The sequence below is a fragment of the Diplotaxodon limnothrissa genome, linkage group LG7 (assembly GCF_057381915.1).
Source record: "Diplotaxodon limnothrissa isolate DT_005_m linkage group LG7, D_limnothrissa_male_GT1.1, whole genome shotgun sequence".
NCBI classification, from domain to species: Eukaryota; Metazoa; Chordata; class Actinopteri; order Cichliformes; family Cichlidae; genus Diplotaxodon; species Diplotaxodon limnothrissa.
Genome location: NC_140602.1, coordinates 46,917,670 through 46,944,011, shown reverse-complemented (window position 1 = coordinate 46,944,011; position 26,342 = coordinate 46,917,670). Strand labels below are relative to the sequence as shown.

The window sequence follows — 26,342 nt, the reverse complement described above, 5'->3', positions numbered from 1 at the left end:
TCCTGCCAGCAGTTGAGAGTTTATCGGCACTAATCTTTGGTGCGTAGGAAATCATGACAAAAGTGTCCTAATTATCATCTTTTGTACTGTAGCTAGACTTTGTGATTTTCTCCATGATTTTTTTTAACGATTAGAGAAGGAACATTGTCCTTTTAATTTTACAAAGTTTCTGCCTCTGCCTGCTAAATCTTGAAAATATAACTGTTGTGCATCCTTAAATCTTCTAATCCCTTGGTCTTGCTGGTTAAACCACAGCAGGGGCGTGTCTGGTGGGGTAGAGGTGGCACCAGCCCCTCCCCCCAGTTTTTAAAGATGTATTTTTTTTATTAATCTGCTGATAAATTGCATTATTATAGCTCAAATTACTCAGCAAGAAACTAAGATAATTGGTTACAAAGCTAAAATAATACAGTGTGCACGATTTTGAAAATTGCCCCTACACATACTCATTATGTGGAATGACACTTTTGCGCATGTGGTCCTTTAAACAAATTTTTATCGTAGATATAACGACTAAATGCTGTTTTTTTCACTTTACAAATCAATACAAAATGATTGCCACTTTAACGTAATAAATCTGTAAAAGGACACAGGGCACAATTAATTTCTGATTATTGCGATTTCCGGGACCCCCTCCCTCACGCCCTCTCCTGCCTAGTGGAAACACCCCTGAAAAGCCTTCAAGACAAGGCAAAGAATTTTTTAGTGAATTTTTTAAGTGAAAATGAACGAATTTCTTACACGCACCAGTAAATAACTTACTAACTTCATCACTGCAAACCCTTCACCGATCTTATTTCAGTGGTGTTATTAAGCACTGGTATGAGCAGCAGTGGTCATGTGCAACAATGGTGGGAGAACTGGAGGAAAAGAAGTAGTTCATGAGATCACAGCAGGGGGTCTCAGTCGGCCAAGTGTAGTAGTGCTTCACGTCATTGATGAGTAAAAGCACCACCTTTGGGACAGACGAGAGGCGGCATCTGTGCGCTGCTGGCGGCCGGGACAGACCAACCGGGACGCAGGAGTGAGGAGCGGCTCTGCGGGCTTTTATTTGTATTTTGTTTTTTTGAGCTTTCGGGCTTTTTTTCTTCTTCCTCACCCCTTAACTATGATTGTCGTTTCTCGGCGTTTTGCGATTTATGAAGGGCTTTGCAAACAAACCAGCAGGGACTTTTGCGGTGTATTCGCCGTGCGTTTCGTCGGTATGAGACACTGATGAGCGTGGAGAGGACAGGATGCCCGCCAGCGGCGCCGACTCGCTGAAACCCAGCGCCTTCATCCCGGTGTGCACGGCCGCCTGCCTCCTGGTCGGCTCTTCCTCCCTGTTCTTCGTCTTCACGTAAGTACGAAAGAGTCACGGGAAACTGGTGTTTTACTGCACGGATCATTCAGCTGAGCCATGCATTCAGACACCTGTCATCCACAGCTACTAAATATCAAATAGATCTGTTTAAGCGTTAGAAAAATATCACACATACCCCCAGTGTCCTCTCTGGCACAGCTAAAGATTATTAAACTGAATGCAATTTACTCCACTTTTATTCTCCCGTTTTTAAATTAACATTTTATTTTGAAAATCCAAGAAGCTGTTAAAAAAAGAGCAAAATTTCCTCTCCTTTGCACTGTCTTCACTCTGCTGGCAGACCCGCCGGGGCTGCTAACATCTGACCTGGTTAGCTGGCAGTTTGGACTTGGGTCTGGGCGCCTGCCCGGTGCACCCTAAGGACCCAAGTGTGAGCACAGTTACTTTACGGGATAAGCCACCCACAATCAGCATGTCTCAGTGTGTCACCGTGACCCATATGTGTCATAAATTTAGCTAAAGGAAATCAAAAGAGGCTACCCCTCTTGCAAAAGCCCTGGAAATTCACTGCAAGGTTTCTCGCAATATGTGACAAACTAAAGAAAATATAGTTTTAAATATGCAATAGAGATGTTAGAGATGATGTTTCAGTCATACTGGCTTTGACCTATTTGTGAGGAAATTGAGGTTATGTCCAAGACTGAAAAGACTCCACCCAAGCCAAATTTGAATATAATATTCTATAATACCCTGAGAATCCAATTTAAACGATGACTATAAATTTGTGTAATTTGTCCAAACATTTCAAAGCTACACAGAGAACTACAAAGTAATACTAATGCACTAAATAATAAAGCTTTTCCATATTCATCATTGACTTTCTGCAGGCTCCCACATCATAGGCTATATGTCAGCCTTCTGACCCCTCAATCTCTGTAGCCATATCTGCCCTAGTTTTTCTCTCTATTCTCAGGCTGTGCACTGTTTCCACTGGAATCTGACACCAGATTGGGGGTATGGGATTAGATTCCTCTGGTTGATGTCATGTCATCCCCCATCTGGGAAAACCAAGTCTGCAATCTTTGAGTTCACAATAGGTTATTTGGAGATAAGAGTCCGAATAAGTGAAAATGTTTACTGTAAATGCGAAGGGATAGTTTTGCAATTCCTTTTTCTTTGATAGTTTCCTGCAATATTTTTCCTGTGTATGTGACTGAAATGTTTTAAATATCCCTGCTTTAGAAGAATGTGAAAATTAAATTCTTGCTCTCTCCTGTTTAAAACTATGCACCTTTAATCTGGTTAATCTGCACAGATGTAGCTGTAGAAATCCGTGTGGGTGGATCAGCCACAACATTAAAACCATCTGCCTAATATTTTCGGTTCTTCCTGTACTTCTGAAGGAGATCTAATTATTTAGGGCATGAATAAGTGACCTTTAGGGGTATCCTGTGGTGCTGGCACCAGAACATTGACAGCTGAACCTTTGGGTCATGTGTGTTGAGGAGTGGAGTCTCTGGTTTGTTTTGGTACACCTTGTGGATGGTCAGTTGGATTGGATTTGGGATTGTTGGAGGTTGAGGAGACTGGGCTCTGCTCTTGAGTAATTTTTGAGATTTGTCTATACACATACATAGACACAGCTGCCATTAGGCCACCCACTGGTTTGTGAAGTCCAGCTTTTAAGCCTCAAGCCGAGCATTTTGGCCTTGGTGTGTTAGCTCAGATCTAACTTAAAAAACAAGGGGCATACAGTGGCACCATGTCACCCACAAGTTAGGCCCTCTTTAAAGCAGCGGTCCCCAACCTTTTTTGCACCGTGGAGTGGTTTAATGTCCGACAAAATTTTCACGGACTGGTGATTAAGGTGTCGCGGATAAATAGAACTAAATAAAATGATACGACCTAGACAAACACTGTGGTATTTTGTAAATATAATAGTAAATGCAAATTCACTGTGTAATTGTGTAACTTTATTAGCAGCGTCCTCCTGAAATGCACCAACAACATTGAGAGTAACATCCTCCTCTCTGCCCCTTAATGCTCTCTGGTCGCTATGGTAACGCGTAAATATTTCTTTCAAAATAAGACACACAACTACAACACGGGAAAAGACTGAGTTAACCATAAAACCCCCCCGAAAACCATAAATTTCAGCCTCAACTCTCCCATCTGGGGGTGAGGGGAGGAAAACAGGACAAAAGACACACTGTGGAAGAGAGTCAGAGATTAATAATAACTAATGATTAAATGCAAAGTTTTTTATTAACACACACACAGTGAAAAGAGCTGAGTGAAGAAGAAACATTCAGTGCATCATGGGATGTGGGAAATGCATTGGCTTCACCTCTCACACACGGAAGCCATGTCCTTCTTTTATATACAGTCTATGGTCACATTGTACAGCTGTGTGAGGTTGGTGCTGTTGGAGCATCATTCCCATTGGTGGGTGGGGTGCAACAGTGTTTAAGTGGGTGCTGCATATCAAAGTAAAATCAACTGCAATGCTCAGTGTTTTTTGATGCTGGGGCTGATCATTGTCTCTGTATTGCATTCTTATTATGGAGTGTTTTAATGTGGAATGATTTCCTTTATTCAGAAGTTTTTAAATGTTAGAATACAGAGATGTTGCAAACGGGGAAAACTCTTCAGGCCTGAGACGTATAGAGACATAGAGCTCATAGGCCAGAAACTCTTGAGCATCCCTGCAGACCATCTATATCCTATGAGAGAAAAAAGAAGTCGATGAACTCCTGACATGATAGATTGAAAAGAGACTGCTTAATTGGGACTGCAATGCCAAACCAGCAAAACTAGGACACTGCAAGTGATTGAAAGTGAGTGCAAGTCAGCTGAAGCGACCTTATAACATACACTTTTAATTAATTATCACATTTCTGCAGAACAGAGATCGACATATTCTGACCACAGGACCTCTGAATCCCACAGACTGTATCCCAATCTTTAGATAAACAACAAAACAATATGTCTGTCTTACCGACCAACAGTATAACATTTTGTTATTATTTGTGCAATTTAATGTAAGTGTCTAAAATGCTCTTCTAGCTGTGCGGTCGTACATACTGCATGCAGCTAAAGCAGACTTAAAGGTCACTCACAACTGCCTTAAGCAGAAACATCTTGTTTGAGGAATAAACAGCAGACACTGAGTTTTGTGGACTGCCGGTTAAATAGCTTGTTTATCATATATTTTTTCCTCGAAAAGCAGAGATGGACAGGTGCTGCACTCTGTTCAGCCCGTCCCCTGTAACACTGAATCAAAGGGACATCGTTGTCATCTGCCATAACATCATCGTTTTGGTTCCTGTGAATCATGGAAACACACAGTAGTTAGAGAATACCAGCCAGGACGGCCTTGCACCCTTGAAGTTATGTCCTTTGTGTGTGCTCACGTGCACATTCACAGTATCATTGTTCATGTTTTTAAAGTGTTTTTAGCTTTTAAACCAGAGCAAGGTGACATGAAAATTCCTCTCCAGAAATCGCAGTTACCCTGCAGCCACATCTCCTTTCATCTGCTAATATTCATGCAATTATCAGCGTCAGCAGCTCTCTATGAGCATTAGCAGTACCAGCATGCATACATTCATTTCTGTTTCCAGTCGGGCTTTGGGAGTGTCAGAGGACGACCTTTATATCCGTGGCGGCTCCTTTGTCTTCCTTTGCCTGATAAAATTCACCAGTTAACCGGTTTCCTGCTTTTGTTCCTCTGACCGTGAACTTTTGTTTGGGTCAGTGTTTAAGGTGTGGTGCATTGTTGAACACTGCCAGACCACCAACAAAGAGCAGAAATGAGAAAGAGCAGCAGAAATCCCCCTTGTGCTGTGTTCCAGTCTGCTAGGATGCAAGCATTTTTGCATTGACAAATACTGACATTTAAAAAAGCTACAGTTGCTTAAATGGGCCCCTAACTCCAAAAATCCTGGTTTTAAATTTCTCAAGATCTTGCATGTGATCTGCTTATTAGCAGCAGTTGACTATTTCACAATAGTCAAACGAAGACAGTTATAATATGCTTAACGCTTAAATAACTTACACAGTAAAGACTTTTCAAAGTTGGCTGATCACCTTCAGCCTCTCACGGTCATACTAGACCAAGTTTATGCTGCACTACCAAAACCTTTGAGTGTACTGATCCCATTAATCTGACATTTTATTGATAAATTGCTATTTTAAGTTTTTCACTGAAATTCAAAACACCAAGCTAAAGGTGCAAAAATGCATTCACACTGCGTGTGGAGAATGTATTCACGAGCGGCATTTTCTGCACGGCTATTGTCTCTAGAAATCTGACAGATTATGATGTCATTTATGTAACTGCAGCGCTCACAAAAGGAGCCCTGGCTACTGGCAGTAGTGAAATTGCAGCTTGACCGACTGAGTGGTGTCTGCCGTGCCACTGACCCACTGCAGGGATGAGCGCAGTGTGCAGATTGCAGAGCAGCTTACTGTTCTGCGTGATTTAATAGCGCCCCTGCCCAGACTGTTTCATTAGGTAGGGCCTGCGGCGTAATGAACTGTCCCTCCCTGCGGTCCAGATGGTCTCAGATCAATTGGTGGATGCATCCACATTACAGTCTGGTCCATATCTAGCTTCTCTTCGGTTAAAACGTGGTTTGTGCTTGTAATTTAAGAGATAACTGCAAATGACAATGAGCAGTGTTACTCTGCTTAACGTAACCAATAAACTATGACAGTTTAAGGACGTGAAACATGACCACACTATGTGAGAAGAACTTGGACACAAATCCCTAAAAAACTATGTGGGCTGGAGGCTCGTATTCTGCTCCTTAATGTTTTTCTCACATATTTTTATATTTTAAGATTCAAATCTTTTCATTGTGCGGCATTTTTTCATATCTCAAAAGACGTGTTTTGCTCTGAAAGCGCTGAACAAGGATTGCAAGTTTTGTGAGAAGTTCCCTCACAACAATAAATGTAGTGGCTTTATGCCATGTTATAGAATATATAGTATCATGTTGTGTGATATATGGTCGCCTTGACTGCGTATTCTGTGTGTTAAGCATCTGATGTGAGGAATCCACAATGAACTGGACTGACAGAAATTGTCTGTAATCCAGAGTTCATAATCCAGGGATTACTGTGTTTGCAGCTGGCATGGCATCAGCAGGCATTCCTCCTGCGGGGCGAGACCCCTCCCCCACCCCTGCCCTAAAACCAGCCTGGGTGTGGGTTTGGTGGGTAGGTTTGAGAGGGGGGTTTGGGGATTGGAGGACTCTTAATTTTGTGGCGTTTTCACTTTAAATCAGACTTCGTTTTTAATCAACTATGTTCCATGAAGTCATGTTCGAAATAAATAAATAAATCACGTAACCTGTTTTGACACGTTTTCCCTTTCAGTCCTAAAAGATACATCATGTTATAGTATTTTATTATTGATCTGAACCCATACTGATAAATCCATAAGCAAAAGACTCATAGAGTAGATAGTCCTATCAAGTGATGTTCAATCAAACACTGCTAACATAATCCAGTGGATATTAGTCTCTCTCTCGCTCTAATCTCATGCAGTAGAGTAGAATCATTCACAACGGTTTTAATTAGTTAGTAGCGCTCATAGTTTGCAACATTTTATGCAATTAAACAGATCAAAATCCAACTTAACGTTAAATCCGCCAAATCTTCTTTTGACATTTTTTCTGTCCATTTAATTGCTTATTATAGTTATAATATTAATAGTTATATCCATATGAGCCACCCTTTATTGTAGTTCTCTGTCTAGTAGCAGTGTGCAGGCTGTTGTTAGAGGGCTGAACATTTAATGAGTTAGTAGGGTAATTATCTGCAGCTTTTTTTGTTTTGCCTCATCACATAGACACTAACTTTCACATCATTGTGCTGGGATCAGGGATGTCGCGGTGGCTGTCGTTCTATTTTCTGACTTTTTAAAGAGTAAACGATTCAAAAGTCATCGACAGATTATTCGGTAATGAAAGTTATCTATCGTTCAAACCCTGCTGTGTAACGAGGCACAAGGTGCAGAAGGATTCTGTGCAAGGAGAGACCTCCATCGTTTAATCTCCTGTTGTGGGCACTGCTGAGCACACGCTAATACATGCTTATCTGTCACTGTAAACAATTACTTTTGGAATCCACAGCTCTCATCACAATAAATGGGATGAAGATGATCCCTTACAATCGTTTTCTTTTTTTTTAAATTTTGATAGCTGCGTTAAAATTAACCTCTAAGTGTTGCATGCTTGCAGGGCTCAAAAACACCCATCCAGTTATTACAGCTGGAATTTGGATTTGCATAAGTGCAACTGCAGGAAATTGTGTTTATGAATATTCTCATGTGTGTGTTTGTGTTCAGGTGCCCGTGGCTGGCTCTGACCATCTGCCCTGCGGTGCCGCCATGCTGTGCCGTCCTTTTCCTTTTCGTGCTGGCCAACTTTACCATGGCAACCTTTATGGATGCCGGCGTGCTCCCAGTGGGTTAGTAATCAAAGCGAAGGGGTCATGTTTATTATGTTTACAGCAGACTAGATCACTAGTTTATTTGGGAGTTTTATTTTAGCAACTTCACATCTTGTTTCCCAGCCAGCGAGGATGAAGACAAGGATGATGAGTTCCGCGCTCCGCTGTACAAGAACGTGAACGTGAAGGGCGTCCAGGTGCGGATGAAGTGGTGCGCGTCCTGCCATTTCTACAGACCTCCACGCTGCTCCCACTGCAGCATCTGTGATCACTGTGTGGAGGTGAGCGGAAGAAAAACTAGATGATTGAGAGGGTAAAAAACCAAAAAACACAAAAACAAATGCGGTGGGAAATTGAAATGGAGGAATTGTGTGATAAGGGTGTGGAAGGCACAGAGGGACAGATCAAGAGGGAAAATGAGTTGTTGCTTCTGAGTGAGTGTAGCAGTGTGTCGGGAGGAAAGTCAATAAGGGGGATTTCTGCAGGGTGAATGATGGCCAGAGGGTGTTGGAGAGAGAGAGGGAGAGATCTCATTAATCAGGTTAATCCTTTCCTCAGATCCTTTGTGGACTCAGTAGAAATACAATTTGAAAAACGGGCTCAGACAGCATCTACTGAAAAGTATGTGTTTACAAAGCACAGCAGGTATTACTGTTCTATAGCTGCCTTTTTTATTTTTTCTCTCATTTTCTGTGTTTTTATTGTGCTGTGAGCTTTGTGTCTTTATATTTCTGTTGTGTAGCTCGTGTTTTATAGAATTTTCGGTGTACTTGTGTGCTTTTTGCATTTTAAAGGCCCTGTTTTGAATCAGCATCGCAAATTAGCTTAAGCCATAAATGCTGCAGTACGGGATACTGTTTCATGCTACATACATACAAACTGTTCTACACCATACCAGCGAAAAACTGATTTTTAGTATTTTTCCCCCTTTCTCAATCTTTCAGGACTTTGATCATCACTGTCCCTGGGTGAACAACTGCATCGGGAGGCGAAACTACCGCTACTTCTTTCTGTTTCTCTTGTCACTGACTTTTCACATGATTGGTGTCTTCACTTTTGGCCTCATATACGTGCTGCACCACATGGATGAATTATGGAAGCTGCACTGCACTGTCACGTATCCTTATGCACACTCAATATATGTGTGCAGCTATCTTTGCTTGCATATTTTGACTATTTTGTCTAACTGATTCTAACTAGAAGTAGTTTTCCTTATCATTGCTTTTCCCAGTTTGGTAGTGATCAGTATATCGGGGCTGTTTCTGATCCCTGTCCTCGGTCTCACTGGATTCCACTTGTATCTGGTATCCAGAGGACGAACCACCAATGAACAAGTCAGTTTTTTCCATACATGTACATTACTGTTGGGAACATAGAAGCATATGAATGAAACTGAAGGACTTAATGATGTTGTATTGTACAATTCTGTGCAAAAGTCATTTACTTCCAAGGAGCCAGAATTTTAATTTTTAAAGTTGTCTTGAAGCAATAGTTCTCCATGTTTTCTGAGGGTCTTTCAAACTTTCCCTTTGGACAAGGGCTGATTGTCTTCAATTATTTTCAGTCCAGGGCTTTTAACTGACTATTTCCAGAGGAATGTTTCTTTTAAAAAATATTGTTAAGCCACTGAACAATGACCTATAAATTGTCCAAGTGTAAAAAAGCACCTAACTATCTACATAAGACAGACAACTTGGCAAAGAATCAGTTTTAAACTGTATCTGTGCTTTGTTACTAGCAGCTTGTGGCAAATGCACATCATTTGTTCCCATTTCTTTAGCCGAGTCTATGAAAAATGCCAAAGATAACACAGTTTGACAAGCATAAAATAGTATAGAAGTACAGAAGAGGCAAGTCTAAAAACTACTTACAGCAGATGGAGTATTAAGTATCATAAAGTCAGGTCCGTATGAAATAGGTGAAAATATAGCAAAGCACTGACACAGGACCTGAGAGATGCATCTGACCCTTCAGCTGATCCATTTGCTGTTCACTGAAGCCTCATCAGAAATGGTCTCAGTGCAAGGCTGGCTTTCAAGAAGCCATTCTTAAGGAAGAGAAACAAGGTGAAAAGGCTGAGGTATGCCAAATTACACAAGAACTAGACTAGAAATCAGTGGCTGATGGAGTGATGAATCCACATGAGAAGTTGTTTAAATTGTCAATATGTGTGGAGGTCAGGAGAGAGGAACAAGACTGAGTGTCTACAGCTGTCTGCAAAACACGGTGAAGGCTCTGTCATGGTTTGGGCTGTATTTCAGTTGCTGGTGTTGGGAATAATCTTTACTGTTCAGCATGACAAAAACACACTGCTATTACTATAAAAGTATAGCTTGATATAAAAGCACACAACTGAACGCTATCAGTTATGGATCGGCCTCTTCAGTGGACCTCAACATTACTGAAGCAGTGTGGGATCATGTTGACAGAGAGCAGAACAAAAGCTTTGATGTCCTTCAGAGTCCTGGGGAACTATTACTGAAGACTGTGCTTCCATGTAGGTTTGCACATTTCAATAAATCACTGCAGCTATTTCCCATTTTCATAGCAAAATGTATGACTTTTGCACAGTACTGTATGTATACACGTAAAAACTCTAATATACTTCCTCATATTTTCACAGGTAACTGGAAAGTTTCAGGGAGGAGTAAACCCTTTTACACGTGGCTGCTGTAACAACTTGGAGCATCTAGTTTGCAGTCCCATTTCTCCAAAGTAAGAAACGTTCTCCTCCTACATCTTCTGCTTAATTTAAACCTTTAAACTAACTTTGTTTTGCTGTCTGTCTTTGTCCTGGGACACCAGGTACACAGCAAGGCCCTGTAGGAAAGCAGTCATCCACATTCAGCCTCCGTTTTTGAGGCCAGAAATTGAAAGGCAGATGCCAGTGAAAGTCAGAGGCAACGGGATACAGAGTCTCCAGAATAAGGTAAGCACGAAGAGCTTAATATTTTCACACACTTATCAAGTGATATATGATGTATGAGCTATATCTCTCATGTCTCTGGCTTTTTTTTTCTTCTGCCAGCAAACCTCAACCGGAGCTGTCAAGCTGTCAGACATCAAACAACCGAAAACTCCACCGCCGCTGCCTCCGAAACCAGACCACGGTCTGTTGAAGAGCCAAGTAGCTGCCATGGATGGTAATTTAAAATGACACATATGCTTATATCCTGTGATAAGCATGCATCTGTAAAGTGAAGCGGCCACATTTTTTGTAACATTTTTTTTTAATTAAGTAAGAGAAAAGAGGGACACTTTGAGGACTTAATTATAATTTGATAAATAAACATGTACTGTTGGATTGTGGGCTCATACTCTTCTTCCTGTGCAAACTGCAATGATTACTGCACCAAATGTGCAATAATTACATCTTAAAAGGTTTTTTTTTTATCAAGTCTTTTTTAAAAAGATACATCTTCTGTTATTGGAAGTACTTTTGGTTTTCGAAATCGGTAAAATGGAAACTTGTGACCCACTTTTCATAGGTTTACATCTATATTATCTATCAGAGGGCTTTTGGCGTGTGTGCTTTAGAGAGATTATGGAAAGTATTTAGAGACAAACTAATGCACTGTTGGTTTGTTTTTTATTTTTTTCCATGGGATTTGTTGATGCTGAAAAACCAAGAACTCCTTTAAGCCATCTTTGCTCAGATGCATTGGCGGTTTTATTCCATACGTTTGCTGTTGCATGCCATTAATCTGAAGCTGACTTCTTTTTTAGATCCGGGGCATCATAATAAAACCGTCCTTCCTGCATCTATTCCCACCGTGCCACAGCTACGACCTGTCCTTGAGGCTATATCCAGAGGATCATCGCCTGTTCCTCCAGAACAGGTGACTTTCAGAGTTTATTCCTCAGTATATAAGTTTTGGTTTTGATTTGTGTCTGAAAGACTCTGCTGTCTGTTTTGTATTGTTGTGCTTAAGTTGCTGAAGACGTCAGTTCAGCAAGGGAGCAACAAAGGTCCTGACCTCCACTCTGAGTCTAAAGGAAGCCCTGTGAGATGCAGCCAACAGGCCAGCCTGCCTGTCCAGCCTTCCCTCCAGACCAGCGCTGTCTCCAGCTCGCTGCAGCTCAACTCTCTGCCGCTGAACTCCCGTTCTCTCACCCTGAAACACACCAGTCGCAGTGGCAGCAAATCCCAGCTGCCAGCCATGCATGCTGACAATTTGGAATCCAGTCCCCGGCCTGGCATCCTGTCCTCTTCCAGCCTGCTGGCCAACCACAACACCAGCAGCAGCAGCATCTCCTATGATAATGTCATTCCTACAGACCCTCAGGCCATGGCTCAGAGAGGGGCCCCTCCAGTCAGCTACCCCCATCACTTTATGACCCTGGGCACAGACGGGAACCTGCAGCGGTCGCATCCTCGCACATACAGTCCCGTGTTTATGGGCATCAGCAGACAGTCTCCTCAGCCTCGAGATCCCTCACCTTCTTTGCAGGGTCTAACCTCCAGGGATGCCTCGCCTTCTTTCCAAGGTTTTATTCAAAGAGTCCCTTCTCCTGCTTTCCAAGGGCTGTTGCCAAGAGACCTTGCATCCCAAAGCGTAATGTCGCGAGATGTCCCACCTTTGGGTTTGGCGATGCGAGATGCTGCTTCTCAGAGTCCTCGAGGTAGTCTTCGGGATCTCATTCCTCCAGACATGACACCTCCGCTGTCTGCTGCTGCGCGCTATGATAACTTTTCAAAAGCCATCATGGCTTCTATTCATGAGAGACGGGAGCTGGAGGAGCGGGAGAGGATGCTCCGTCGCCAGGTGAGGACCCAGGCGCTCTTCAGCCCTGATATGGGGATCTATGACATCCCAAGCAGGAGAAGTTTACCACCGGACAACATTCGACCTCTGGGCTCCCGGGGACCAACTCCGCCAGCCTACGGCTCCAGGGAGTTTCTCATGAGTACGGGCGTCCTAGGTTACAACATCAGGACCTCACCTCTCTCCAGCTCGTCAACATCTTCTCTCACACATGGTCCAAAAACCTCCAGCTCTCCTCTGCAGAATAGCAGCAGCAGCCTACAAAGCAGGGGCAGGTCTTCCTCTCCGGCCTGTTACCCTCCCGAGAGGCCGGCCCCAGGCTTCCCTTCCTCTACGTCCACCCTGCCCCGCTTTTCCTCTTCCTCAACCTCCTCTGCCCCCCTGTACGCCTCCTATGCCAACACGAAACGTTCCTCTCTCCCATACTCCGGCGAGGGGAAAGACTCTGTCACTTTGGGAGCCCTGAAATGAAAAAAGAAAAGAAGAAAAGAGTCATGTTTCTGGTGGTGTGAATGACTCATCTATGCAGCGTTAGTCTCAGTCTTCACAGCTCCGCAGCGTGTAAATAAGAAGCCATTTGGGACTTCCCTTTGTAGGAGGGTGTGGGACAAATAAATACACAATGATGGATACACATAGAAACTATATTCTTGGAAGGTCATGTAAGTTTGAACAAATAAAAAAAAAACAACCCTGTGAATCTCAGGATAGCTGTGCCTCCTCTTACAGACAGAGGGAGCTCTATAAACTCAGAAGAGCTTTGTGAAGAATACAGATTAACTTATTTGTTTGTATGTCATTTGATAATACTTTTGTGAAACAGTGTAACAATACACTTTGCCTCCTCCTGAACAACAAAAAAAGAAAACTCCCTGTTTAGTAGAATTTTGTAGCTGTTTATATGAATAAACCTATTTTGTAATTTCCACTTATGTTATTTATTTGTGATGTGAATTGCCACTAAAACACCATCCAGGGTTCCAGCAGTTCATTCAGTATAAAGGGTCTCACAATAATATTTCGCTATAAATTATAAAATTCTTCTATAATACCAAAAAACAAACAAACTGTGGATATACTCATAGGAACCTATAAAATGAGCAGTTGTGTCTCTACTGCCAGCCATGTTTGGGCCAATCGAAACTCTGATATGACTGCGACACATCACGTCACAAGCAAAATAACAGTATTTCCAGCAGGACGTGAGAATAAAGTGCTTTACTTCCCTTCTATGTAAAGTTTAACCACACCTGCTATAAATGAAAGCCTGCAGAGTGTGTAATAAAACTGAAAAAGGCAAAATAAATAAAGATAATAATAATAAAAAACCTCAGGCTTTAATAGAAATTGCTAGAACACATATTTGTTTAGCAATGATGATAATACAAGTGGATAAAAATATTTATATCATGAGTCCGTAAGGAGTGCGATAGGTATATTAGGGTAGTGGCTCCATACTGCCACTCTCTGCACCAAATTTGTGCACGGCACCCTCTAGTGAACAATTTCAGAAGGAGGCATAATGTTCAGCTAGAGCAGCATGATCCAGCAGATGATGCAGTTTTGGGTAAAATGCCAGAAAACAGCATGATGATGTCTATGTCAGGGGCTACGAGTAATGGAAAAGACCATAGGAGGCTCTAGCTCAAATGCAGTTTTATTACATAGTACGAGTGGGTCACATTAAGTTAATTAGAAAGAAAAAAGAAATGTCACCAAGACTTCATTCATCTACAAGAGGTGGTGTTAATGCTTCACAAGCATCAGATGAAGAATCAAGTGACAGATTTTTCTATTTTTTTCTGCTTCCGACAGCTTAAACGGGTCCGTTCTTCTGGTCGACCTTCAGCGCCAGAGCAAACTTATGACTAACTCAGTGTTTCTGGCAGAAATATTTCTGATAACAGGAACTTTTACTACGTCGAGCCCGGATAGACTGTCTTTGTTTAGGCAATAAATGACAAGATTCAACGCTCTGAGGCCAAGTTTGCAGGTGAGTTATTGTTGCGTTTGACCTCAGGGCGGACAGAAGTGCAAAGATGACAGAAAGTCTTGAAAGGCTTGAATGATTTAAAGTGCTGGCAGGAACTTCCAGCACTGCTGACAGATCTCTCACCAGTGTGGTAAATTCAAAAAAGCTCACGCTTCGCAGCTTAGTTAAAGACCTGACAACAAAAGACGTGAAACATGACACATACACACACAAAAAGGAAGCCTCTCCATTACGGTGCCACAGTGCAACAATTAAAATGTAAACAACATTGTTAGGCAGTCATCAGAGTGCTTGTTATTGGCAAAAATGTCTAACACGTTTACAGATTGCATTACACAGCCTTTTCTGTGAAGACTGTGAAGATGACAGTGAGAAACTCAGAGGGGGGAGGATGACAGACAATGTCGGGACCTTAAAAGCAATGCGAGAATCCAGGAGGAATATGAATAAGCTGCAAATTATACGAGTCACTGACATATTCTTGTCAAGGAGCTGCGAACCAGTGCTCCATGCCACTTTTTTAGAAGTGCGCTTTTATTTATTTGCAGTAGCAACAAATGTGCAGCAGTGAAACGTTGCAAAGCCCAACACTACAGTCGTAAAAAGCCATAAAAGACTCAATCAGGTCAATCGTGACGAGGCATTTCCAATTCCTCTTTAAAAGCCTTTTCAGCTTAAATGTAAAAGGATCGGGTTATTAAATATCACTTTTTTAAGATAACAGGCACATTTCTTCTCTAAAGCTCTGATTCAGGTTTATACTTGCTGTTTCCTTGGCTACTAATGTAAGAGCTAGTAGGCAGCGCTCTTTTAATATGTAAACACTGAGCTGGCTAAAGTTTAAAAAGGTGAAGCTTCAGAGTACGTAAAGTAAAACAACCCAGTGAGGACTGGTTGGATGTGTAGCAGTAGGAAAAAAAGAGCTTCCTTGGCAGCACCTCAAAGCAGTTAAAGATGCAGACATGATCAAGACGACCTGCTGAAGTTCAAACAGAGCATCAGAATGGGGAAGAAATATGGTTTAAGTGATTTTGAACATAGCATAGTTGTTGATGTCAGACGGGCTGGTGTGAGTGTTTCAGATTTTCACCACACAACCACCTCTAGGGTTTACAGAGAATGATCTGAAAAAGAGAAAATATCCAGCGAGCAGCAGTCCTCTGGGTGAAAATGTCTTGCTGATAGCAGAGGAAAACGATCAGACTGCTTTGAGCGTAAGGAAGGGAGCAGTAAATCAGGTAACCACGTGTTACAATCACAGCATGCAGAAGAGCATCTCTTGAAGCATCTTGAAGGCTACAGCAAGCAAAGACCACACAGATCCCACTGATGTCAGCTAAGAACAGGAAACAGAGGCTACAATTTGCGCCGGTTCACCAAAATTGGACAATTGTTCAGCTAAGACTTGGTTTCTGCTGTGATATTTGGATCATAGGGCCAGAATCTGGTGTAAACAACATCAAAGCATGGATCCATCCTGCCTTGTATCAACCACACAAATTTCAGGTTGCTGGTGGCGTAATGGTACGGAGGATAGTTTCTTGTAACACTTTGGGCCCAACTGAGCCTCGTTTTAATGCCATGCACAGCCTACCTGAGTGTTGTTGCTGACCACGTCCATCCTTTTATGACAACAGTTGGTTGAGGAATGTTTTTAGCACCTTGTTGAATCGGTCCCATGAAAAATTAGCCAAAAAGTAAGGTACAAGTTGTACCTAATAAAGTGGCCAGTGAGTGTAGACTTTAATTGGATAATGTCAAGATTTTTAAAATGACAGTAATTGAGTTGCTGCCTTGTCTGTTCCACTCGGCAGATGTAGGCTGTGATGCATAGTTTTGTTTGCCAAATGCAAAGAAGATGAAAAAGAAAACAAATAAAATTTTTGTGGCTGAATTGAGATTTTTCTTTCCACTCTGGACAGATGTCGTTATGAAAATGTCTGGGAAACAGCGTGGGCAAACATCACATGTTTTTAAAAAATAAGACAGCTCAGCGCTGAGACGGATGCCACGGGCTTAAAAGGGAGAAAATGTTTCTGTTTCTGCTCCATTGAAACTTAAAACAATGGCATCAATCAACACACGAACAAATCTCGGCGACGATTTTCACACTTGGTCAGGTTTTCTTCTTAAGGGTGGTTTAATTTAAAGCGCTAATGCCTTGTACTTGTTCAAATGTACATCAGGGACACAATGAAGCATCACAATCCCATTGTGACAGATGAGCACACAACACAGTAGCAGAAACCCACACATCACATCACATGCATGTGCTATGCATTTCATTTGAGGCTACATATCCAGAAGCATACATCATTCTTGTGGTTTTCATATTTTCCACTTTTCACCCTTTCGACTTCAAATCTTACTCATGCGTGTGCTGTCACTCACTTTAATGAAATGCATTTGGATGCCATGATGTGATGTTTTTTCCTCCTTCGCTCTGTTGTTTTCTTGCTGTCTCGCCCTCCTCCCCCGTCTCCCCATCTCCAGCCTCCTTTTTTTTCTAGCCGGGGGTAAAGTGATAATGACGGTAATGACAGGGATGCTGTGCAAAGACGGGATTGCAGGTTGTTGAGTTAGAGGAAAGGGATCAAAAGTATTCTGTGCAGGCTGTGTTGTCTGGAAAGCCCTCCATCTTACATCATGCTATTTTTACCGTCCATTACAAACATGTCTGTCTAATCTACATTGTCTCAGCTTTAATCTCAAAGTGCGAAACTATTGCAGCTTGGTTGCTGTGCAAAAAAATAAAAACATAAACCCCAAATATGCATGCTGGCGGATTTAAATGACACATCCAACTTTAAACAGTCATTAAAGGGTTTGTGTGCGCGTTGAAAGAGTTATTTGTTTCTGTAATTGTTTCCCCTGTAGAGTGAAGAGACGCACAACCCACCACGCCGGGTTTTTGAGCGCAGGCTTTTTCTCCTTTGTGCTTCCTCGGCTTTCTTATCAGAAATGTTTCGGTCTTATTTTTGTGTCAGTCAAAGCAGCAGTAGCTTCACTTTTTAGTGTCCCGAGCACCGCTTCTGTGTTAATCAAAAGAAAAACCCTAATTATATAACAATTAATATTCAGTACTTAAACTATTGAGCTGTACTCTGTAATATATGCTTTGTGCCTCTGGATAAATGCTTCTTTTCTGCAGTGCTGCTGGTCTTCTCACATACATGTTATGGGGACTCGTGCTAACCTCTTTACATGATCTGATTTGATCCCAATCAATCCGGAAGTCGCCTAAATCTTTGATGAAACTTCTTCAATTGCAGCTGACTGACCTACATTCGTGCCAATGACTGTGGAGCGGTATCTTCCTCCCTCTCTCTCTATTTCTTTCCACCTCATTGATATGCCTGATGATCAGAGGCATCGCTGAACTAGCTGATTGTCATTTTCAGCTGCAGTGGCACTGATGCATTTCATTTCCCTCCCCGGGCTCTCTGTTGGTGTGATTAAGAAGTCGCTGCAGTGACACTCGACAAGGAGGATTTGGATTAATAGCAGCACTTGCTCTTTTTCTTTGTCAGACGGGGGCACATTTTATAATATTTACATTATTTATAAAGTCACTGGGAAGGGGATGCCACGTAGCACCGCTTGAAGCAAAGTTGCTCTCCGTGCAGGTGATGCTGGGAGGCAGCTATTGCTGTTTCTACAGGCTGCCAACGGGGCGCAGCATTTAGTCAAAGTGAAAAGTCAGGACACAAGGTAAAGCTTTGCCATCTATAGTCTGAAGACAGACTCTCAGTCTGACAGGAGCCCCTCTAGAAGCAGCAGGATTTGCACAGATTTTTTCTTCTTCTTAAGTTTCACTCGCTGAAAATAAATGTGTAGATCATCTTTAAATATTTGAATATGAAAATATGAAAGCTGACCTTTCTCTCCTGGAGCCGAATCGGTGACCTTTTCTGGTATTTCCAGCGTTATTATGCGCTCTGGGTGGCACCACCATCTGAAATATGAGCAGCATTCAACACTGCTGGCACCAATTTCCTGTGCTTTTTTTTTCTTTTTTGTAAACTCTTATAGATGTTTTGTCTCGGTATTGAAATGAATTAGCCTCAGCTGCACATGCCAGCTGAACAGAGCAGAGGTGGGTAGTGCGGGGGTTTAATTAGGACAGAAGTCTGCGTTGAACGTGTGCCTCTGTGCGGCTGCAGGAAAAGGTTGTGAAATGCCCCGCTGAGCACCAAAGACTGTGTGGGCATTTCATTGCAATTAATGTATCACAATACACAATGTAATGTAATATGTTTTCTTCTCTGTGGGTGTTTGTCAGCAGACCCTTCTTGCTGCACTGTACTGCTCAGCCTCAGTGTGTTTGTGTGTATAGATTATGGGCAGCAATAATTACATTCATCTCTGCCATACTGTAGAAGCAATTTAGTAGCCTTCATCACATGCACTTAAAGGTGGTGTGTGTGACCGCAGAAGTGTGCGTGTGTGTGTTTCAGATGAAGTAATAAACAGTGCAGAACAGGGTTACTATTCACTCTTTACTTTAGAAAACATAGTTTCATGTGCATATTTGTGTAAAGGTGTGGGAAATTAATAAAAGATGTGAGAAAATCTATGAGATGAAGATATTTCCTGGTATAACAGTTGGTCAGAGTCTTGGCAAATGCTCATATATTAAATAGATTCTAAGCACTCAACAATGACCTTAACTGATACTTTGTATTCGCCACAAAGGGTCCCGGCTTTCTGAGTTTCAAGGAAAGTCTTGTAATTCATCAGTTTGTGACAAAAGAATAAATTGCACCTGTTAGACTATTAAACTATCATAAAAGGCGTGAAAAAAAATCATTAAACCTTGAATCTGTGGAAAGTTTTAACCCTTTCATGTTGCGATTCTCAAAGAGGGACTTGTTTGAATGGCCTGTTTGTGCACAAAGCTGCAACGGGTAGAATTAAAAAGGTTTCTGATTTGTCATAGTGCAGTGGTAGTGTTATAAAACAATGCAGCTCAGTAGAAACATCTATTTATCTGACCCGAGTATGTAAAATAACGCATTTACCTATAAACACAGATTGCCCCAGTTTTCAGTGATTTGTCTTTGTCTGATAGATGTGCAAACTGGATACAAATTTCTGCATATAGTGCTGGCTGTTGTATTTTTAGCAACGATAGAGTCCAGTTTTACATTCTGTTCCCAATTGCACTCATTGAATAAAGAAATATTGGAGACCATGGAAACAAAGAAGAGAGAAATCTCCTATTTATCTCAGAAAGTCAGTTCTCGTATTTCTAAACAACACAGCAAAATGATGGATTATTTAAACTCTCATAAATGTACTGTAGTCTTGCTATTATGATCTGAGATGTGCTTCAGGTTTAAGAGCAGTGTATCCCTTGGAAACTAAAGTAGAGTCACTGAATACAAAACCACACTGATAGCTGAATTCTTGTCTAGATGCATGGTGCAGTTTTCCACCATGATCCACAGACCCTGAGGGGATACTGCGAGACAGGTTGATGAACGTTAAAATAATGCGGCTGTTATTGCATTAATCAGGGTCACTGAATAAAGAAGTATAAACATAAAACATGGGAAAAAATGCAAAAAGCGTTTGCAAAGTACCAAAGACACATGAATAAATATGGCGAGGGAGGACAGTGAAAATTTATATCTAGTCCATGGACTAACACAGTATTCAATTTTTATGTATATAAATATTAGGGGTGCAACGATATTCGTATCGATATTGAACCGTTCGATACAGTGCTTTCGGTTCGGTATGCATATGTATCGAGCAATACAACATTTGTAATTTATTTTATCAATTTTCCTTCTGACGATGCTGTCTGTGTTGAGCGCTCAGTGAATCTGCATTCGACTACTCCGCCTAGGCTCGACAGTGCAGCCTAGGCGGAGTAGTCGAATGCAGATTCACTGAGCGCTCAACACAGACAGCATAGTCAGAAGGAAGAGCGCAGGGCAAGCTAGCGAGACAGAAGTTAAGCTCTCCTTGTAACAGGCAAATTGAACCTCATTCAGATCTGGCGTTTGGAATTATTTTGGTTTTCATGTGACGTATGACCCTGAAGGTAAGCGAGTCATGGACTAAAGTAAAACAGTATGTTGGATGTGCCATGCAATGCTCAATTACATTGGTGTGAACTAGTGTGTTAGCGCAGTTAGCTCGTTAACGTGTTGGCCATCTAGCCCCATGCACGGAGCGATCGGCGGTAGCTCGTTAACGGAGATTTGCCATGTTGTGGCGTTAAGGTCATTTCAACGAGATTAACCTGAAAGCACTAGTGGGAACACAACGAATATGACTGCACATTTACGCCGACATCATCCTAGTGCAAAGACAAAAACAACAAGCATGCTACTAACTTTAGCCGAGTCATTTAGACAGCTGTTAGCACATGATTCTCCTTATGCTGCTGAGAATATAGCCCAGAAGAAGCGGATAGTATAGCTTTTATTTTGGAAAGAGCCATTTCTCTGTAATAAACTCTCTTTTCCAAAGATGAGTGATTCCTCAATCAGATACAGGGCTCGCAATATCGCTAGCCCGACGTCCTGGAGCTAGCGATTTTTTCAGTCGGGCTACCAAAATCTATCTCTGCCCTGCCCGTCGGGCTATTGTAGGAAAAATATATGTCAATGCTTCTGCATTCTTTCAGAAATGTAGCTGGGTAATTATGTCATTGGCATCGGTGAGCCACTGTCAATATGTGACATATTGAAGTCGCGTTTGAATTTGCGCTTGTTTTTTTGCTTTCACTTTGCAATCGTGAGAACTGTGTATAGAGAGTGACAGCACTGATCTGTGAGTGATGATAATTTGTGCACCAATTCCTCTGACATCGTCTTATTAATCGTTAGCTTACTATGCAAACATGACAAGTGAAATCTCCCGCAGCTGAGCTTATGTGAGTGCATGTGTAAAAGCATTTCAGTTCTGCTGAGCCAAATAAGACAGGTCAGGGTGAAGAAGTGACAGCCAAAGAAAAGCTTACCACAAAACGGAGAAGTTATGACAAATCAGACTATAAGGCAAAAAGAAAGTGCAGCTTTATGGTTTCATGGACAAAATAATTTCTGTGGCTGCAATATGACGAACTATATAACCAGGGCTGCACATAAGTGGTCCGCAGGTGCGCATTCGCTGTCAAAATAAAAAACACGCACAAGGGTTAGGGTTAAATTTAAAAACTGTACTTTTGAGTTAAAATATATATTTATAATTTTAATAAATGACAAATAAAAAATGCATGAACATTTTTTTTGTATCGAAAAAATATCGAACCGTGACACCAAAGTATCGAACCGAACCGTGAATTTTGTGTATCGTTGCACCCCTAATAAATATATACTTGTGTAAGGCATATGCAATGTTTATGGAAGTCTATGGAAAATGGGGGATTATACTTATAATTTTATTTTAGCATGGCACAATAACCTACTTTTCCCTCCTTTTTTGACTTTTTATTTGCATAATATCTAATATAAATACACTGACCTGTCAATAAAAGTTGTACACTTGAATATTTCATTAGACAGACTTTAGCTTTCATGGTGGCACACATTCGCTGTGGCATCGTTTCAATTAGCTGATGCAATGTCACAAGCTTGTTTCACCAAGATCTGCCATCGCGATTGGAGAATTGGGCCGCTGTGTAAAGTCTTCTCCAGCACATCCCAGATATTCTCAAATTTCCAATCCTCTGAGTCTCTTCGCTTGGCTGTGACTTCGCTGTGATTTTTACAGTTGACTTTTTACAATTTCAAGATTTTTTTCCAGAGCACATCTCTTCTTTGAATCTGCCAGTTCAAAATGATTCTTCCAAGTTTTAATAATGCACTGATAAGCTCTTAATCCAATATTTAGTTCAGCACCCTCCTTCGATTTTCCATTTACTTGATGCAGGCTAATAATGTGGCCCTCCTGAAATCGAGTAAAATCTTTTTCAACCCACCAGGTATGCATTCAAACATAATTAAATAATCTGTTGTCAGCAATGTATATTAATAACTCCAGTCATTATTCAGTGGTATACTTTCAGTTACTTAGTTAAATCCAGGCGGTGGTTTTACCACACAACACAAAACAAACCCACCCATTGATGGGTGTGTTTAAAACCCTTGACGGTACTGTATATCTATTGAATAATAAGTAAAACAATGAATCATCACTCAAATCATGAGATGCAGGATTGTATATTATTAATGCTTTTCAAAAATAATACCAAATAAGTAACAGGAATGGAAACAACACTAGTAAGCTGTTGATTCAGGTTGTGCTTAACTGGTTCACGTCCTCTCTGATTAAATGAAAAATGTTTATTTAAGCAAAAAATGATCAGTCCAAGCTGGCCAGAGTGAGGCACTAATTAGGGGCAGCTCTGCTATGCTGATGACACCCAGGTTTATATCCATTTAAAGCCAAATGCTGCTCTCCTCTCTCTACCAGCTGTTTTCAAGCAAATTGTAAGTCTTGATGTCATTTTTGACAGTACAGTCTCCTTTGATGGTGTCACACCCCATCTTCATGCACCTGTTCCCCTGTTGATCAGACCTTGATTTCTTTTTTTCTTGTCACAAATAAAAGTCTTGAATAAAAGTACCCAAGAAAAAACATAATATTAATATAAAATTTCTTTAAAAACTGACAAATTGAAAGTATTTTCTTCAAAAATCTGCAAGCAGTCTTAGGTGTGTTGCACGCATTTTGCAGTGATTACAGCAGCAACATCATGGAAAATTCCTGAATGTTAATGTCCCCACACCCCCGCACTCTCTAATATTTAATGGCACTCTACAGCGTTTATGATCTGTTCACTAATCGATTAAACAAATAAAAATGCAGAGCAGCATCAAGACTTTGCTGATGTTATCGAGGAATTTGGTAATATTTCTTTTAGAATCAATAAATTCATGTCCCTTTTCAGTGTACCTGGACTACAGGAAATACTTTTATTTTGATGTTATTCTTAAGTAGGTGATTTATTTCCTACACATGAAATCTTTCAGCAACACCATTTCACACCCCCACGTGCTGTTTTATCAACAGCTGCTGAAGTATTGACGTCTGCACATGTTTGAGCTGGACTTTGCTGTCTGGGTCAAAGCAGAGAAAACTAATTTATTTAGCTGATGTGGCTTATTTATTACATCCTCATCCTCTTTTTTTTTTCTTTTGCTGCTACTGTCATTATGTTTTGCTGTAGTACTGGATATTTATTTGGTGCTTATTTTCAAATGAATGTCATGGTAGATGAATGACACCTGATGATTAAACATGTGGCAAACCCAGCGGAGGAAGGTCTCCAAACACTGAAAATGTCTATGGTAGTTGGTGTGCTGAGGCTCAAATGGGTGAGAGAGGGTAAATGGTCACTTGGGGTTTGAATCCAGAAAGGCCACTTAAGTGGACGGACTGAGTAATGAGTTCACTGTAGGAGGGTTAATTCAGGCTGAAGTTAACGGCTGGAAGTTAAAAGCAGTTCAGTAAAAATGAAGGAGCCTGCAGGCAACACATGCTGTCACACTGAAAAGATGTGTGTATATCAGGTGGGTACAGACTCTTTGTGCCACAGCAGCTCTTACTGTCATTCAGCAGTGAAGCAATTTCTCTATTCAGCCTGTAGACAAAATACAGAAAAAACTCCTTGAGTGAAATTTACGGTTTAGACTTATTTAATGCTTATGTGCAATCTGTTGCAAGTTTAAGATCTGAAATATGGAAAGAAGCCCACAGAAAAAGACAGATTAGTCTTGGCTCACAGATTAATACAGCTGGCATTCTGTACCCTTAAGTGTAGTAAAGTCAAAGTAATTTCCCAAAATTCACAACCTTGTAAATATCAATAAATGTCATCAAATTCATTTTAAACATTAAAAGGCCTCATCCATCATAATTCACATTTAAAGAGCTCAGCAGCGTCATTCTCTCACACTAACTCAAATTCATCTGTCAGTATCAAATATTAAATCTGGTCACTTATAACTTGAAATAGGCCTGCATATATTCATGTTTTTTTTTAAACAAACTGGAACAAATTGAGACAAGGTTTGGTCAAGATGTAAGATTAAGATTTAATAGGTGTTTGGTTTAAAGAGCACTCTCTAGGTTTGTGAGCTTTTAAAAAAATCCATCTCCGTCCCATTCACAAAGTTTTGCGCCATCTGCTAACTGACTAATAATCATGTTTGGATTTGTGACCAAACCCTCTCTGAAATCCTGCACCATACTTTTCTTTGTCATGATCCCTGACGTGGTACCAGGATCTTGTGTTTTTATGGCTTGAATTTTTGTTTACTATTTGGTTCTTAGTTTTGTTTAATATTTTGATTCTGATTCTCATTCATTCCTTAGTATTTCAATTCCTTGATTATCTCATGTGTATAAATAGTCCTTCCCCCGAGAATTTGTCTTGTCATATGGTTACCATTCTGTTTGCTTACTTGGTTTTATGTTCTTTACTTTATTAAACTGTGTGTAGGACTTCATTAGTTTTGTTCATGGATTTTGCAAAATCCACATTGATTGACTTGTACGTTTATATCAGTCTGCCTCTTTGCACTCCTATCCAGACTCAACAGCTGTAATAGTTTTCATATCTACAGTGGATAGTGATAGTGAAGATTATTTTAGGGGGAAAAAAATTGGCAACAAGGGCATGGAGTTCACTAGAGTTTCACAGGGTGCCACTGGAATCCTCTTCCACTCCTCCCTGATGACATCATGGAGCTGGTGGATGTTAGAGACCTTGCGCTCCCCCACTTTCCATTTGAGGATGCCCCACAGATGCTCAATAGGGTTTAAGTCTGGAGACATGCTTGGGCAGTCAAGTACCTTTACCCTCAGTTTATTTAGCAAGACACTGGTCTTTATGGAGGCGTGTTTCGGGTCGTTATCATGTTGGAATACTGTCCTGTGGCCAGGTTTCTGAAGGGAGGGGATCATGCTCTGCTTCAATATGTCACAGTACATGTTGCCATCCACAAATCCATTCCCTCAATTTACTGTAGCTCCCCAGTGCCAGCAGCACTCATGCAGCCCAAACAATGACATCCTACCACCGTGCTTGACTGTAGGCAAGACACACTTGTCTTTGTACTCCTCACCTGGTTGCTGCCACACACCCCTGACCCATCTGAACCAAATAGGTTTGTCTTGGTCTCATCAGACCACAGGTAATCCATGTCCTTAGTCTGCTTGTCTTCAGCAAACTGTTTGCAGGCTTTCTTATGCATTATCTTTAGAAGAGGCTTCCTTCTTGGAGGACAGCCATGTGATGCAGTGAGTGGCGTACGGTCTGAGCACTGACAGGTTGACCCTCCACATCTTCAACCTCTGCAGCAATGCTGGCAGCACTCATACATCTATTTTCAAAACACAACCTCTGGATATGACACTGAGCACGTGCACTCAACTTCTTTGGTCGATCATGGCGAGGTTTATTCTGAGTGGAACCTGTCCTGTTAAACTGCTGTATGGTCTCGACCACCGTGCTGCAGCTCAGTTTCAGGGTGTTGGCAAACTTCTTATAGCCTAGGCCATCTTTATGTAGAGTAACAATTCTGTTTTTTTCAGATCCTCGGAGAATTCTTTGCCATGATGTGCCATGTTAGACTTCCAGAGACCAGTATGAGAGTGTGTGAGAGCAATAACACCAAATTCAACACACCTGTTCCCCATTTACACCTGAGACCTTGTAAAACTAACTTGTCACATGACACGAAGGAGGGAAAATGGCTAATTGGGCACAATTTGGGCATTTTCACTAAGGGGTGTACTCACTTTTGTTGACAGCGGTTTAGGCAGTAATGGCTGTGTGTTGAGTTATTTAGAGGGGACA

General features: G+C 41.3%; 1 protein-coding gene across 1 annotated transcript; it reads left to right on the top strand.

The window, feature by feature from the left end:
• Positions 1-1,172: 1,172 nt before the first annotated feature.
• zdhhc8a (zDHHC palmitoyltransferase 8a) lies at positions 1,173-12,999 on the top strand. The gene is made up of 10 exons (XM_085358276.1): positions 1,173-1,339; positions 7,659-7,780; positions 7,886-8,043; positions 8,707-8,879; positions 8,994-9,096; positions 10,386-10,477; positions 10,568-10,691; positions 10,791-10,905; positions 11,489-11,601; positions 11,695-12,999. Exons 1-10 carry the CDS (start codon positions 1,236-1,238, stop codon positions 12,997-12,999), a joined length of 2,409 nt encoding a protein of 802 aa, XP_085214402.1. The 5' UTR covers positions 1,173-1,235.
• Positions 13,000-26,342: the final 13,343 nt, after the last annotated feature.

What these genes read in the sequence shown, in the direction of transcription:
- zdhhc8a (XM_085358276.1), top strand. Translation starts at nt 1,236, where the DNA reads ATGCCCGCCAGCGGCGCCGACTCGCTGAAACCCAGCGCCTTCATCCCG. An exon ending in TGCCGGCGTGCTCCCAGTGG is followed by an intron (nt 7,781 to 7,885) that starts GTTAGTAATCAA and finishes CTTGTTTCCCAG; the next exon opens with CCAGCGAGGATGAAGACAAG. An exon ending in TGCAGTCCCATTTCTCCAAA is followed by an intron (nt 10,478 to 10,567) that starts GTAAGAAACGTT and finishes CTGGGACACCAG; the next exon opens with GTACACAGCAAGGCCCTGTA.